This window comes from Nerophis lumbriciformis, linkage group LG15 (assembly GCF_033978685.3).
Source record: "Nerophis lumbriciformis linkage group LG15, RoL_Nlum_v2.1, whole genome shotgun sequence".
NCBI lineage: Eukaryota > Metazoa > Chordata > Actinopteri > Syngnathiformes > Syngnathidae > Nerophis > Nerophis lumbriciformis.
The window spans coordinates 42114722-42130855 of record NC_084562.2 but is presented as its reverse complement, the minus strand read 5'-3'; the positions used below and the strand labels follow the sequence as shown (position 1 = coordinate 42130855).

Genomic DNA, 16134 nt, shown 5'->3' with positions numbered 1-16134 from the left:
AAGACTAAACTAAACACAAATTAAGTGAAGTCACATAGTTCTCAGTCTAGCCATGTATTGCTGCGCCTACGTATTATTCCGCCACAGGCACAATGTAGTTCTCTTATTAGTGTTAATAATTGTTGGAAGTGTGTTCGTAACCCATAAATGTTGTAAAACGAGGACCACCTGTACCGTTTCTTACCAACACCAATTATTAAATCGCATTTTGCACCGGAATCAAAAACTTATTTCCATCAATCAAATAAAGAAAACATTATTTGATAACCTTTATTAGGGCCCATGCAACAAGTCATAACTGGAAAAACGCCCAATTGTATCTTTTATAATGTATTTTACAGCCTCTCTGGGTTCCAATAAACCCACCAATAAAAATGTGTAAGGGAGTGAACTGCTATGTTTATTTTCCACACTTCATATAGCAACAAATCATGTCAGCAGAAAACAAAGAATGAAAGTGTGATTATTTATTATCAGTTAAAAAATAGTTCTGTTGAAAAAACACCAAGTAAAACCAACAAACAAACACACACAGAGCTTGATGGTCATATATTAGCAGTGCCACAAATTAGTAAATAAACATGGCTTTAAAGACTTTGGGTCCAATTGTATTTACAACATACATGTTTTACGCAGTAAACACAAAACCATTGTACAGCAAACCTATATGAAAATGACGACAACATGCTTTACTATGTAGACCTGTTTTGGATTTATAGATTTACAAGATACCACCGACCGCCACAGGAATGTTTGTTTAAAAACATGCGAGACGATGTGAAATATTGAGGTTGTCGACATCCAGACTCCTGCATAGCAAGATGTTTGTGTGTTTTTGTGACTTCTTGTTTTCAGGTCCTGGAATGTGAAAATACTCATTGACTTTGTTCTCACAATGCAGGTAAGAAGTTGGAAGAAACAGAGATTTTCCTAAAGGTAGGGCATTGGGATAATAATCACGGTAATAAGCCTTATTCTGTACAACACAAAAACACTGGTATTCCAAAGACAAAGTCCAAAGTAATTATGTTTCTTGATAACGTGTAGAGAATAATAATAAGATTCCTTATACTAGAGTCTTAGTGGACAAGTTTTGACGTGTTATATAAAAAATCTTGGCTCGATATTGTATATTGAGATACAAATACATAGTAGTTTTTATTACAAACATGCTTAAAAAGGGAATATAACAACACAAAGCTTATTTACTCCTACCCTTTCTTCATACCACAGTACTTATGAATAAGTTAGTAATTGCAATGTAATGGTATTAGTTTATTTCGACGATGCATACAGTTAAAAAATGATACATCTCATTTTTACATTTTCTCATTACATGTCTGAAAATGAGTAGGAAAGATCTATTTAATCCTACAACTTTATGTTTTGTAGCAATTTTTGACAATAGTTTTCATTTCCTGAGTTCAATTTGAGACACAAACAAACAATAAATAATCAATTAACTTCTCATTAAAAAAAAAAAGTTTTTGTGATTCACACTGGCTACTTGTCCAGGGTGTACCCTGCCTTCCGCCCGAGTGCAGCTGGGATAGGCTACAGCCCCCCCACAGCCCCGAAAGGGACAAGCGGTAGAAAATGGATGGATGGATAGACATAAGGAGATTAATAAGATCATCTTATTTATCAATAAAGTTCATTATGTTTATCAAGAATCGTCTACCTTGTACTTTGTAAACACTTTGAGTTTCAACAGTTTCTTGAACTGCATCATAATAGTACAGCGTTTGAGTTATTTGCTTAATCTATTCCATAATTTAATTGCACATACTGATATGCTAACAGTCTTAAGTGCATACAAATGTTTAAGTACATTTTTTCCTTTTTCTCTTTTGTTGAGAGGAACTTTGGTACATTCTGGGGTAGCAGGTCAAAGTTTACTTTGTACATGATTTTAGCTCTCTGCAGGTGCAGCGAATCATTGAATTTAAGCTTCAATAAACAAAGGGTTTGAATGTTCTGGATAGTCAAAATCATGTATTATTCTAACTGATCTTTTTTGTAGCATTGTTAATGACTGAAGCATACTTTTGTAGTTATTTCCCCATATTTGTACACCATAACTCAGATATAGTAATACTAGCAAGCAGTAGAGAATATGTAGTGATTTTTTTCAGTCCAGACTATGTTGGTTTCTTCATTATTATGTTATCTTATGTTGTATGTTTTTCACATGTGATTTCCATTTTATTTTATCTTGTTTATTACACCTAGAAATTTGATTTATTTTACCCTGCCGATGTCGACGTCATCTATTTGTATTTGTGTTTGATTTTCTCTTCTACTATTACTGAATAGCATTATTTTAGATTTACTGAGATTTAAAGATAGTCTCTTGTTGTCAAACCATTAAGTAATTTTGGTCATATTGCCTGAAAATAGTACTAAATTTAAAGCAGCACTAAGTAACTTTTCAACTTTCATAAAATATTTTTATAACTTTTGACTTACAACTGAATTGTTGAATGAGGGGGGTCTATATCACTTTCACTGGCACTTAGCAATGTTGAGGAGGGTGGGAGGAACCCTGCCAAACCAACAACTACAATTGTGCTGACTTGTTTTACAGCATTAGTCACTTCCCCTTTCCCAATTCGTTAAAAAGACGGAAGTCGATGCGAACGCCTACGTGCCCCCAGAAAACTATAAGAAGAAGAAGAAAAATGCATGCGTGCAATTACTGCTAACATGGCCGTAGCTCCAAAACAACCAAAGAAGCAAAAAGTTTTGTCCGAGGAGACAAAAAAATAAGAAAAAGGGAGACTATACCCGGATAAAAGGACAGTCAAGGCTCAGCATTGGCCCGGCTTTCACTTGCTAGCGTGATCTCAAAGATGAGGAGGGACCTTCTGGTTCAATCCCCACCTAGTACCAACCTCGTCATGTCCGTTGTGTCCTGAGCAAGACACTTCACCCTTGCTCCTGATGGGTGCTGGTTAGCGCCTTGCATGGCAGCTCCCTCCATCAGTGTGTGAATGTGTGTGTGAATGGGTAAATGTGGAAGTAGTGTCAAAGCGCTTTGAGTACCTTGAAGGTAGAAAAGCGCTATACAAGTACAACCCATTTATTTATCATTTATCATTTCCGGACGAAGCTGCTTTAGCACTGTTCCTGCTAAACTAGTAAGTACCTTTCGATGCTCAAATCAAAATCATATTGCCAATGTTAGCTGTCGAAAATTTGCATGGTAGCCATAAATAGCCACCAGCTTGATAATTCTCAGTTCCACACTGACACAAACAGCGAGGAACCAAACTCAAAAGTACTGTATAAAGAAACAAACTAAGCGTTCGAGCTACATTTTGTAGGTTCCTATGGTGGAAAGATCAGTCATACTAATCCACGGTGGTATTATTGTGTCAGTTTGACGCTGTATGCGCTGATCCTCATGGGAAATGTGGTCTTCCTTTTGGCAAAACACGACAACTTTGGTCCACTGGCGCCGCCAAAATCAACCAAAACTGAAAGTTTAAAAGTGGGGCTTTAAGTCGTATATAAATGTTGTTTATCCTCCCACCTCCAAAGACATGCACCTGGGGATAGGTTGATTGGCAACACTAAATTGAAAGTGAGTTTGAATATTGTCTATCTGTGTTGTCCAGGGTGTACCCCGCCATCCTACCGACTGCAGCTTGGATATGCTCCAGCACCCCCCGCCACCGCGAGAGGGACAAGCGGTAGAAAATGGATGGCTGGATAGAAACTGAACAATTTTTGTCCCAGTATTGATCCCTGGGGTACACTGCGAGATAAATTTAGGACGTATGTTCGCCTCGCTTCACATATCGCTCCCTGTTCGTTAAGTAGTTTTGTACCCAGTTCAAGACTAACCTTCTGATACCATAGAGTTTTAATTTGTTAATTAAGATATTATGGTAATTCTTTCAAATGCTTTTGCTAAGTCCATAAATCGACCGAAACGATATGCTACAGATATTGGCATTGGTAATTTCCTCCGTTATTTTGATAAAGGCCATTGTTGTTGAGATGTTAGCTCTGTAATTATATTGGCTGTCTGTAAGTGTTCCACTTTTACTGATGATTTTTTTCAATCTGTTGTTAAATAATTTTTCATTGATTTTAGAAAATAAGTATTATGAAAAAATTGACTAGATAAATCTGAAGTTACTCACCAGTTACTCAATACTTGAATATTCTTTAGTAGTTATTTGGATAACTTTTTTATGACACTTTTTTACACAAGTGTGAAGAAGTTCGCTGAAATCTAAATGATATAACAACTTTGACTTGTAAAGATCGTACACTTTAAGAGCGTGTGATGTTGTAAACCAGGGAGTAAGTCCAAATGTTTCAGTATTTTGTTTTATGCAATGCGTACAATTAAATGTGAATAATCTCACCCATGATGGTGTTGAGCCAGAGAGCCAGATCTTCTTTCATTGGCAGCAGGTTGGCGTCATGACGGAAAGGCAGCCACTGGTTGTACTCCTGAGGACTAGCGAGGCCCGGCCCACAGTGCCTATACTTCTGGTTGACGAGACAGCTCGTCCCCAATCCTGTCAGCTGAGTCGGGCTCAGAGGACTCTCACCTCTGCTGTTCAATGATTCCACTCCGTCGTCCATACTTCAGCTCTGATTGGCCTTGACAAGTCCTACATGGAAAGGCTTTTAGTTTGAGTCTATTTTGGATTCATCATGCTTTCATCATACGAGCCAGACTGGATGAGCTGACCCGAGCTGACTCGATGGAAATCAGTTCATTTTCTTTTCAAAATTAAGAGTTTTCAGGTTTGTTTTGAACTAATTGACAAAACTCGTTACATAGAAATCCCTCAAAATAGTCCCATGAGAGCAGTAACAGAAGATCTGGAAAGAACCTAGCGAAAAAAGAAAAATGTCATAGGTGCGTGTGGTTTTACATAGCAGCTAAGTATCAGTAAAGCATGTGCCAACATGTGCCAACATGTGCCAAGGCAGAGTGATAGTGAGAGGTCTGTGCCGCGACTTGGTGCCTTTCTAATAACCAGTCCGGTTTGCAACTATCTCGTCTCCAAGCATCCAGTACAAGGAAAACCAGATGAGAGATCAGTATCTGTTGCTTTATGTTGCAATTGACTAAAGAACAACATTTGAAAATTGGCCATTATTCACCCAGTGGGCTCCAGTTGGAGAAATGTGCACATCAAATCATAATAACCATGGAGCAGAGACAGATCAATACTGGCCAGAAATCTGAGATGAGGCTGTGCAAGCAGTGCTTAAACCCTCTGATAAACTGGGCGGGATGGCACGTGCCTGTTTCTGTTTGTCAGTGTGTCGCCAATGCAATGTTTGAAGACACATTTATCATACTCCATGTCTTTCTACACCGTGACATGGTTATTCGTGCTAATCGGACTTTAGACTGCTGAGAAATGTCACACGGTAAGGCTCACAGTACTCCGACCCACCGTGAAGGGAGGGTGTTTGTGCGCTGGCAAGTGCTCATCGTGGCTGTCTTTCTACAGAGAGGAAAAGCCGCTGAGAGACTTAAAACTAGAAGAAATTAAGGACTTTTATAACAGCTTTACTTTGAGAGGGATATACGCATGGACTTTGCCTACATGCTAGATTCACTCAACGTCCATTGCACCGGTCGCCCAGGGGAGGGGTCCCCACATCTGCGATCCCCTCCAAGGTTTCTCATTGTATCCCAATGGGTTGAGTTTTTTTTTGCCCTGATGTGGGATCTGAGCCGAGGATGTCGTTGTGGCTTGTGCAGCCCTTTGAGACTCTTGTGATTAAGGGCTATATTGTGGACTCCTTCCGTTTTTTGGGCACCACCATTACCCAAGACCTCAAGTGGGAGTCGACCATCAGCTCCCTAATCAAGAAGGCCCAGCAGAGGATGTACTTCCTGCGGCAGCTGAGGAAACTTAAGGTGCCGACCGAGATGCTGGTGCAGTTTTACTCAGCCATCATCGAGTCCATCCTGACCTCCTCCATCACCGTGTGGTTCCCCGGCGCCACAGTCCAGGATAAGCATCGCCTGCAGCGCATCGTACGTGTTGCTGAGAAGGTGATTGGCTGCAAGCTCCCATCCCTCCAGGACTTGTTATCCTCCAGGACCAGGAGGCGTGTGGGTCGGATCACAGCTGACTCTTCTCACCCTGGACACACACTATTGTCCCCTCTCCCCTCAGGCAGGAGACTACGGTCCATCCAGACCCACACCTCCCGCCACCTGAACAGTTTTTTCCCCTCGGCCATCAGGCACATGAACAATAACTCCTAACAGTAGCTCCCTAGAATTCCTTCTAAGTCTATAACAAGATCTGATAGCTCAGTTACAGCTCTTGTTATTACCAAATCTGTGTTATATGTGTTTTATGTTGCACGCTTGCACCAAGAAAAATTCCTAGTTTGTGAACCCGTTCTCAAACAATGGCAATAAAACGATTCTGATTCTGATTCTGATTCTGATATGAATAAACTTTGATTGATTGATTGATTGATTTAGGTATCCAACTAGTCTCCTGTTGACTCTGTTGTCATATTCCTGGAAAAGTCCCTATCATAAAATTCAGCCTCCAAAGGGACGGAATTTCGATTTCAGAAGTGTGATTGTGGGTGGGGGGGACACACACAACATGGCTTGCGTACAGGGAGCGTAGCTTGAAGGGATGTTTTGGAGTAATATGAATGAGAACAATTGTTCAATAATAACTTTTTGGGACAAAATAACAAATTTAACAGAATGTATTTCCTTGCTGAGAATCAAACAATGTCCGCTGGAACAGAATACTGTCACTTAAGACATTGTACGACCAAGATTCCAAAACAGCTGCAATTTACGTTCTTATTCCCTTAGCACAAGTCTTAGTTAACAACATAGCTACCTTTGAGTGAATGTTGTATTTGTCTTATATTTGTACTTGATTCATATTGCTTTGTGGAGCTCAACTCACTCTCAGCTGCTGCGTGCTGTAAGTCATTGCCACGTTGGCAAGAGGGCATCCCAAATAGCCAATCGACCAACTTGTGAGCGGTGTAAAGAGACAAGCTTCAAGCCTTAGTGGCTGTTTTCGCCTGGCGCTAGTGTTTGACTTGTTTTCATTCATATTTTTGGATGTTAAAATGTGCAGGGAACATGACCCCCAGATTACATCTCCCTACACACAGATCAATAAATTGTGCGTAGGCCCCCAAAGTTTTGTCCGAAGAAGCACATCTAAAATGTCAGTTAATACATGACAGAATGCTTCATATGAAATTTTACCGCAAACGTATTCCAAGCCCCTTTCGGCTCAGTCACTGATAAGATTACAATGTCAGATTTACACAGACCCTCTCACTTTCCCCATGTGGCGTGCAGCTGTAGAGCTGGTCTTGTAAGGCAGTTGGGTTTGTTCTCATGTAGAAATTGCCTCAAGAAGGTTTGGAAATGTATTTTTTAATTATGTTACATTTGTTATTTTGCAGTAAAAACATACATTATTAAAACGTCTTTCCCATTAATTTTACATGCTTTTTTTTAAATTTGTCATTGCTATTTGGGCTTATTGGACCCTAGTTAGAATAAAAACTAAGAATCATATTTGTATATGATGTACTTAGTCCATGTAGTGACATGGTAATTCTTATTTGTACACTTTTTTTTTTTCCAAATTCCATTGTATGTTATACTCTTCTGACACCACCAGATGGCAGTATAAGTGTCCACATAAGCGGCCATAAGACCCCAATTCAGCAGTTTACACCATTTTGGAAATAAGAGCTAAAAGGTGCTGTCCACACATGTGGCCACTAAGCCTTTAGAGGATTTAAGGGGAACTGCACTTTTTTTTTTTCGTAATTTTGCCTATCGTTAACAATCATTAAGAAAGACATGACAACATATGTATATACTGTATGTTTTTAATGCATTCTAACTCGCAAATAAACGTAAATAAAAGTCTGATTACAGCTGAGCCAATGAAAGGTCCTCTATTCAGCCCATAGAACCCAATCAATCCATACCGTCTTTATTTTTCGTGACTTGAATATTAACCAAGTATTGGTGATATTGTTATTATAAGCGCTAACGCAGACAAGCTTGTGTGCCAATGTTGACATGGTCAACTGATCAGCTTTTAAGTTAAAGTTAAAGTTAAAATACCAATGATTGTCACACACACACTAGGTGTGGTGAAATTCATCCTCTGCATTTGACCCATCACCTTGTTCAACCCCTGGCAGGTGAGGGGAGCAGTGGGCAGCAGCAGTGGGCAGCAGCAGTGGTCGTGCCCGGGAATCATTTTTGGTGATTTAACCCCCAATTCCAATCCTTGATGCTGAGTGCCAAGCAGGGAGGTAATGGGTCCAATTTTTATAATCTTTGGTATGACACGGCCGGGGTTTGAACTCACAACCTACCGATCTCAGGGTGGACACTCTAACCACTTTCCTCGCTTCCTTGCTCACCAAACTTTATTCTAGATAAATAATGCCTCTCACCTGGATAGTAGAAGAACAAAGACGTAATCCGACAAGTTGGTACACTTTGACAGCCAACTGGCGACAATGACACGTTTGGTTCCACCCCCTTTTGTTTGCGAGGATTATGAGACATTCTTCAGCTAAATGGGAATATTTGAACATCCTAGCAGTCGGCATCCTAATGACAGCAGACCCTGTACAGTAAGTGATGTTTTATTATGTTTGTTGGCTCTCATGAAATCTGCAGTGAGTAGTAATCAGTGATGTTGTGAAAAAAAAAGTAAACACCGTAATGCGTTTCTGAAATTAATGTGCCGCGTATATGCTTAAAATGAGCAAAACACGTAAATATGAATTTGTCACTTATAAATGTGCCCGTTACTAAATTGCATATATATTTACATCATGTATATGAAACCCTAATGGAGGTGTTTGGATGTTTTTTAAAGGCTTTATATGCAGAATAGAGTGGCTCCCATACACTCCAATGTACAAACCCCGTTTCCATATGAGTTGGGAAATTGTGTTAGATGTAAATATAAACGGAATACAATGATTTGCAAATCATTTTCAACTCATATTCAGTTGAATATGCTACAAAGACAACATATTTGATCAAACTGATAAAAAAAAAAATGTTGTGCAAATAATCATTAACTTTAGAATTTGATGCCAGCAACACGTAACAAAGAAGTTGGGAAAGGTGGCAATAAATACTGATAAAGTTGAGGAATGCTCATCAAACACTTATTTGGAACATCCCACAGGTGAACAGGCAAATTGGGAACAGATGGGTGCCATGATTGGGTATAAAAGTAGATTCCATGAAATGCTCAGTCATTCACAAACAAGGATGGGGCGAGGGTCACCACTTTGTCAACAGATGCATGAGCAAATTGTTGAACAGTTTAAGAAAAACCTTTCTCAACCAGCTATTGCAAGGAATTTAGGGATTTCACCATCTACGGTCCGTAATATCATCAAAGGGTTCAGAGAATCTGGAGAAATCACTGCACGTAAGCAGCTAAGCCTGTGAACTTCAATCCCTCAGGCTGTACTGCATCAACAAGCGACATCAGTGTGTAAAGGATATCACCACATGGGCTCAGGAACACTTCACAAAACCACTGTCAGTAACTACAGTTGGTCGCTACATCTGTAAGTGCAAGTTAAAACTCTCCTATGCGAGGCGAAAACCGTTTATCAAAAACACCCAGAAACGCTGTCGGCTTCGCTGGGCCTGAGCTCATCTAAGATGGACTGACACAAAGTGGAAAAGTGTTCTGTGGTCTGACGTGTCCACATTTCAAATTGTTTTTGGAAACTGTGGACGTCGTGTCCTCCAGACCAAAGAGGAAAAGAACCATCCGGATTGTTATAGGCGCAAAGTTGAAAAGCCAGCATCTGTGATGGTATGGGGGTGTATTAGTGCCCAAGACATGGGTAACTTACACATCTGTGATGGCGCCATTAATGCTGAAAGGTACATACAGGTTTTGGAGCAACATATGTTGCCATCCAAGCAACGTTACCATGGACGCCCCTGCTTTTTTCAGCAAGACAATGCCAAGCCACGTGTTACATCAACGTGGCTTCATAGTCAAAGAGTGCGAGTACTAGACTGGCCTGCCTGTAGTCCAGACCTGTCTCCCATTGAAAATGTGTGGCGCATTATGAAGCCTAAAATACCACAACGGAGACCCCCGCACTGTTGAACAACTTAAGCTGTACATCAAGCAAGAATGGGAAAAAATTCCACCTGAGAAGCTTAAAAAATGTGTCTCCTCAGTTCCCAAACGTTTACTGAGTGTTGTTAAAAGGAAAGGCCATGTAACACAGTGGTGAACATGCCCTTTCCCAACTACTTTGGCACGTGTTGCAGCCATGAAATTCTAAGTTAATTATTATTTGCAAAAAAAAATAAAGTTTATGAGTTTGAACATCAAATATCTTGTCTTTGTAGTGCATTCAATTGAATATGGGTTGAAAAGGATTTGCAAATCATTGTACTCCGTGTATATTTACATCCAACAAAATTTCCCAACTCATGTGGAAACGGGGTTTGTAAGCTGACATTTGATTGCATTTATTTAATACTTAGAATGAATTTAAAAAAAATACATCTGTCGTCATGTCTTTCATAATGATTGACAATAGGCAAAATTCCAAATAAAGTGCAGTTCCCCTTTAAATATAAGTTTGATTAAAAACTTTTAATTCACATAAATAAAAGGGGGAAGACATTTTTTAATGGGGTTGCCTCCGCATCAAATTCTGCTTAGGGCCCTCAATTCAGTCAGTGGCAGCCCCAAATTTGGCCCTATGGCAGAGACATGCTCTGTCATCCAGCAATACTCACTGTTGCACATGCAATTAAGCCAAAAACAAAGTAGTGTTTCTGTTATAAATCCGACCTAAGCTCTTTTGGTAACTGTGTTTCTATTTTGAGTGCAATTCCATCATCACTGATGATTTCATCTTAAATGGTCAGGTACAAGCACACCTGGCATGCAGATGTTTAGAGCCCTGACAAGCAGCATCGCATCTGTTTTGAAGACTTTTTTATAGCTTATTCCTCCGGTGGTTTTTGTTTTAAGGACTTGTAGAATTGGTGAGCATGATCGGAGTAGGGTACCGGGGGGGTGCAAAACATACAAGAAAAGTGTCAAAATGTGCGCTTTCTATATGAGAGGTATTATGAATGGAGACAGACAAGCACACAGATGAGAAGATGTAGACAGTGAAAGAGCCCTTTTGTAAACACATCATGCAGACTTGGGACAGACATAAGGTATGGGCGGGGGCGGCCTGCCAAGTTAGAGGCTGGTTTACAGGTTGACTCGAATGCCATGAAAGTCTGTCTCTAACAAAACATCCAGGTGAGAAAATCACATCTCTGCTCGAGGACGTCTCTGCTGGGAAGCCAAGGCAAAGGTCACCCACTAGCCTATCTGAGACACTAGCAGCCTTTATGCTGCAGTTAAAGCTTTAAGTGCATGGCTGTAAAAACAACACTCACACTCATAGACACACGTACACACGAACAGGTCCTTGCATGTGTTTCTATCGCAGCTTTTTTTTGCGTGATTGGCATCGCCTAACCTCGGCTGGCGCATACAGTAAACCTTAGCTTAGTTTAGCTTCTTTAGAGGGAAACAGCTACGATTACGCACCAGCGGGACAAGTTCTGAGGCAAAAACGTCCCCCTTCCGTGCCAGCTAACCTGAAAAAAAAAAGATTTTCCGGACCATAGGCCGCACCGCATTATAAGGTGCACTGCCGATGAATGGTCTATTTCTGATCTTTTTTCATATATAAGGCGCACCGGATTATAGGGTGCATTAAATTAGTCATATTATTATTATTTTTTTTCTAAATGGAAAACACTTCCTTGTGGTCTATATAACATGTATTGGTCAAAATGTTGCATAGATTATGTTTTACAGATCAGTTTTCTGACAGTCACTTGCACATGCGCCGTTTTGTGGGCGGTCTTATTTACATGGCTCACCTTCGGCAGCGTCTTCTTTGTTGTAGCGGTGTAGCGTGCAAGGACGGGAGTGAAAGAAGTGTCAAAAGATGGAGCTAACTGTTTTAATGACATTCAGACTTTACTTAAATCACTAACGAAGCAGCATCTCCACATCCGGAAACAACAAAACCGGAAATGGGCCCCGTGAATAATCGTCCGACCGGAACTCTCTAATAACTAAAGTTCCTTGGGTGAATAATGTAAACTCACTACACCGGTATGTTTTAGTGCTTTCATGGCGAGTTTGCTGACAGATATAAGTAAGAACTTTACACTACTTTATATTACAAATGGCAACAGCGGAGGATGAATGCCCCATAACTAGAAGATAGAGAAAAATAAGAAGTTTATCAACTATGACGTCGGCACAGTCTACAAAGGCGTAAGCGCGCAATCTTTCAGGATTTATGCAGATCCCAAATACAGATCAGCAGGTACCATAAGGTAAGAAAAGTTACTTTTGCACAATATTGCGAAACAAAACGCCAGATAATATGTCTTACGTTATACACACACCATAATAATACTTGTATGTTGAAGCACATCAAGCGGTGCGGCTTCATAGCTTACCAAAGTCGTATTAAAACATTTTGATAGATTTTTGAGCGCCGTGTGTAATGTTCTATATTTTCAATGAAACATATAAAATGTTGGTGTTGTTTACTTGAGTCATATTGCCATCATAGTGCAGTCTACACATATCTCTTATGTTTGACTGCCATCTACTGGTAACACTTATCATTACACCATGTACCAAATAAAATTGCTTCGAGGTCGGTAAGCAAAACCAGAATTAATCCGTACATTAGGCGCACCGGGTTATAAGGCACACTGTCGAGTTTTGAGAAAAAAAAAAGATTTTAAGTGCGCCTTATAGTCCGGAAAATACGGTATTCATAATATTTGATGTGGCTCTCACGTCACACAATTGTCGTCCTTCATGGCTTTCATACGGTGGCCAGGAACGCTTTTACATTTTAGAAAACAAATGACCAAAAATCAAAACAAGTGTGCTCTTCCGAAAAGAAACGAAGAAAAGGCGTAATAATTTACATTTATACAAAGTATTGAATCCCAAATTGACAGGAATAGTAGCCAAACTGATGTTAATGCGAATAACGGTGCACACTGTTGAAACGATGAGCTTTAAAAGTGTGACTATGCATGATGTGCTGCATACTAGGGGTGCTGGAAAAAATCAATTGACATCCAAAGTTGTGGTTTTTATTTGTTACAATTCTGAATGGATTCAAAATGTTTAAGAATCACTTTTAAAATTGTTTTTTTTTAGGTCAGCTCCATGCTTACTTGCTATGCATATACTAAAGATGGGTCCTGAATGCAGTAGTTTTTGAGGCACTAGCAGAATTATGACGGTAACACCAGGTATAGATCCACGTAAATTCAAACCTTGCCATATTTCAATACCGTGACACATAATGTCACTTCCGGTTCCAGGCTCGGCCAGCTCAAACACTTGGCGGCCAAATAAGCACTAAGAGCGGACTAAGTCAGACTGCCTCTCGTCAAAGCAAGTATGCCTGATAGAAGACAGTCAAACGTACTAAGGCTCCACTTTTCAAAGTGTGCTAGCTCTCTGTTAAATTGTTAATTGGATTTGCTACAGACATGCAACTGATTAGCATTAGCGATTTTACATGGCGATTTCGACAACTTCCACATTTGGTTATGAAAACTACTACTAAGATGCACGTTACAATCTAACAGCTGGTGTGTAATAAATACCATACTTACGTATAAACACGTTTTAGGGTGCAACAAAATACCAGACTCAGCTTAATGGCAAAAACTACTCCCTGACTTTAAAGTTAAAGTTAAAGTTAAAGTACCAATGATTGTCACACACACACTAGGTGTGGCGAAATTATTCTCTGCATTTGACCCATCACCCTTGATCACCCCCTGGGAGGTGAGGGGAGCAGTGGGCAGCAGCGGTGGCCACGCCCAGGAATCATTTTTGGTGATTTAACCCCCAATTCCAACCCTTACACTACTGCCATCTAATGTCTTGGAATTGCAACTGCATGCAAAGCCTACTTTATACTGTAATATTTGCAAATACGACTCAGGAGTGTATGATATCAATATACAACAACTGGACAGTACAGTTATCATTATCAGCTCACAAAATGCCCCAAAAAAAAGCATTTATCAATAAACAAATTGACATTTAATAACATAAAAACACACACAAAAGTACCGATAATTGGTACGGGTAAAAGGTAACAGTAATTGGCTATATGTCAATTCAAATGAGAAAGGGAGCCATCACTGATATATACAGTATATGTCATATGTCAGCAGCCAAAAAGAGATTTTGGAACCTGTAACCTGTTCTATAATTTATATACCAAATACTCAGTGGCCTAGTGGTTAGAGTGTCCGCCCTGAGATCGGTAGGTTGTGAGTTCAAACCCCGGCCGAGTCATACCAAAAACTATAAAAAAATGGGACCCATTACCTCCCTGCTTGGCACTCAGCATCAAGGGTTGGAATTGGGGGTTAAATCACCAAAATGATTCCCGGGCGCGGCCACCGCTACTGCCCACTGCTCCCCTCACCTCCCAGGGGGTGATCAAGGGTGATGGGTCAAATGCAGAGAATAATCTCGCCACACCTAGTGTGTGTGTGACAATCATTGGTACTTTAACTTTAACTTTAATATATTGCGAGATTTGCTTTAAATCGAGAATCGAGTTAAGTCAGAATGGATTCTGAATCGAATCATCACCCCAAGAATCCGAATCGAATTGAATCGTGAGTTGTTGTAAGATTCATATCCTTACTGCATAAAGTCATGAAATAGTGGAAACAAGGCAATTCAAACAGTAGCAAAAGCTAATCTCCTATGACAACACACGTAATGAATTTTCGAATAGTTCGACATGTTCTACATCCTTTTTATTGTGATCCTGTTAAATTGAAATAGATGAAGGTGTCGTAGTCTTTTGGTAATGACGAGATCACTGTGTAGTCCATTCACGCAAATTAAACTATTCTCAAGGGACCATGTGCGGCCTTGCCACTTTGTCTGAAGCTTGCAACTTCCCCGCACATTTTGGCCATGTAGAAATTTTTTATCACGTCAACTGTCCAATCAAAATATTTGTTTGTTTCTTGTGTAGCTGAAGCATGAACAGCAACATGTAACAATTCATTAACTCTTTATTGATCAAACAGCACAATCGTCCACGACCTACTTCCTGGGTATTGTAGTATAAAATGTTTATTTCCTACACTTCCTACTTTACATGTATTTATATACTTATTTATTCAGGGTTAAACTATTAAGATTTTCAGATTTTTTTTAATTTGCCGACATAGCAAAGAGGCAGCGATTACATGACAGAGATGTTGAAGTGTGATGATAACCCGTCATCGTCTCTCATTTACCAACAAAAAATACCGCTATTGATCGCTCGCAACAGTTCACATATTCTCTTAACGTACAAGTAGTAAATGTGTTGGAATATAAATGAATCTTTAAAATGGACAAACACTTTTCAAGCTTAAAATAGACACAGCTCTGCAACTTTTGGTCGATAAAGCAGACAGCAGACAATAAGGAAACGTTTAGTGGTGTTTCTATCTGTATTTAATATTGATTATTATTATTATTAGTAGTATAATTAATTACAACAGTACAATCCAATGAGCTTTAAGCATGTGCCTTTACTGCCATCTAGTGTCTATTTTTAAGCCTGTGGGGTATATAACAAGTAAAACATCAATACAGTATTTGTTTTTCAAGTGTTGTTAAAATCCCGTGATTTTTTCTAGGTTAAGGTTACAAGGAAAACTTAAAAAATCATAATAAATTCAAAAAATCACAAGTTGATTCAATGTTATTAAAAAAAATGCCTCAGAACATTGCAACTTTTGCCAAACTTTCTAAAAGAGCTGCCAAGAATTAAGTAATTTTTGGCCGTATCGATCACGAAAAAGCCTACGGGATCCTGCAGCGACTGAGTATTGGTGCAACTTTATTTCTCTGCGTCAATGGGTTGATTACAGCTATTTAGAGTTATATTTATGAGGATTATTAGGCACTTACAGTGTTGGCGCAGGTAGGTGAAGCGATATAAGAAAATTAGATATCTGCAGACGTGAACAAAAGGATGAACTGACCAACAGTTTGTTGCGGT

The 16134-nt window shown here is 39.6% G+C and overlaps 1 protein-coding gene across 1 annotated transcript in view; it reads right to left on the bottom strand.

The window, feature by feature from the left end:
* Positions 1–16134, bottom strand: part of LOC133616132 (growth arrest-specific protein 2-like) — a 79745-nt gene that overhangs the window by 62248 nt on the left and 1363 nt on the right. Inside the window, exon 2 of the mRNA XM_061975248.1 lies at positions 4380–4631. Within this exon, the coding sequence (XP_061831232.1) occupies positions 4380–4602 (223 nt within the window). The 5' untranslated portion in view covers positions 4603–4631. The remainder of the gene's footprint in view (positions 1–4379; positions 4632–16134) is intronic.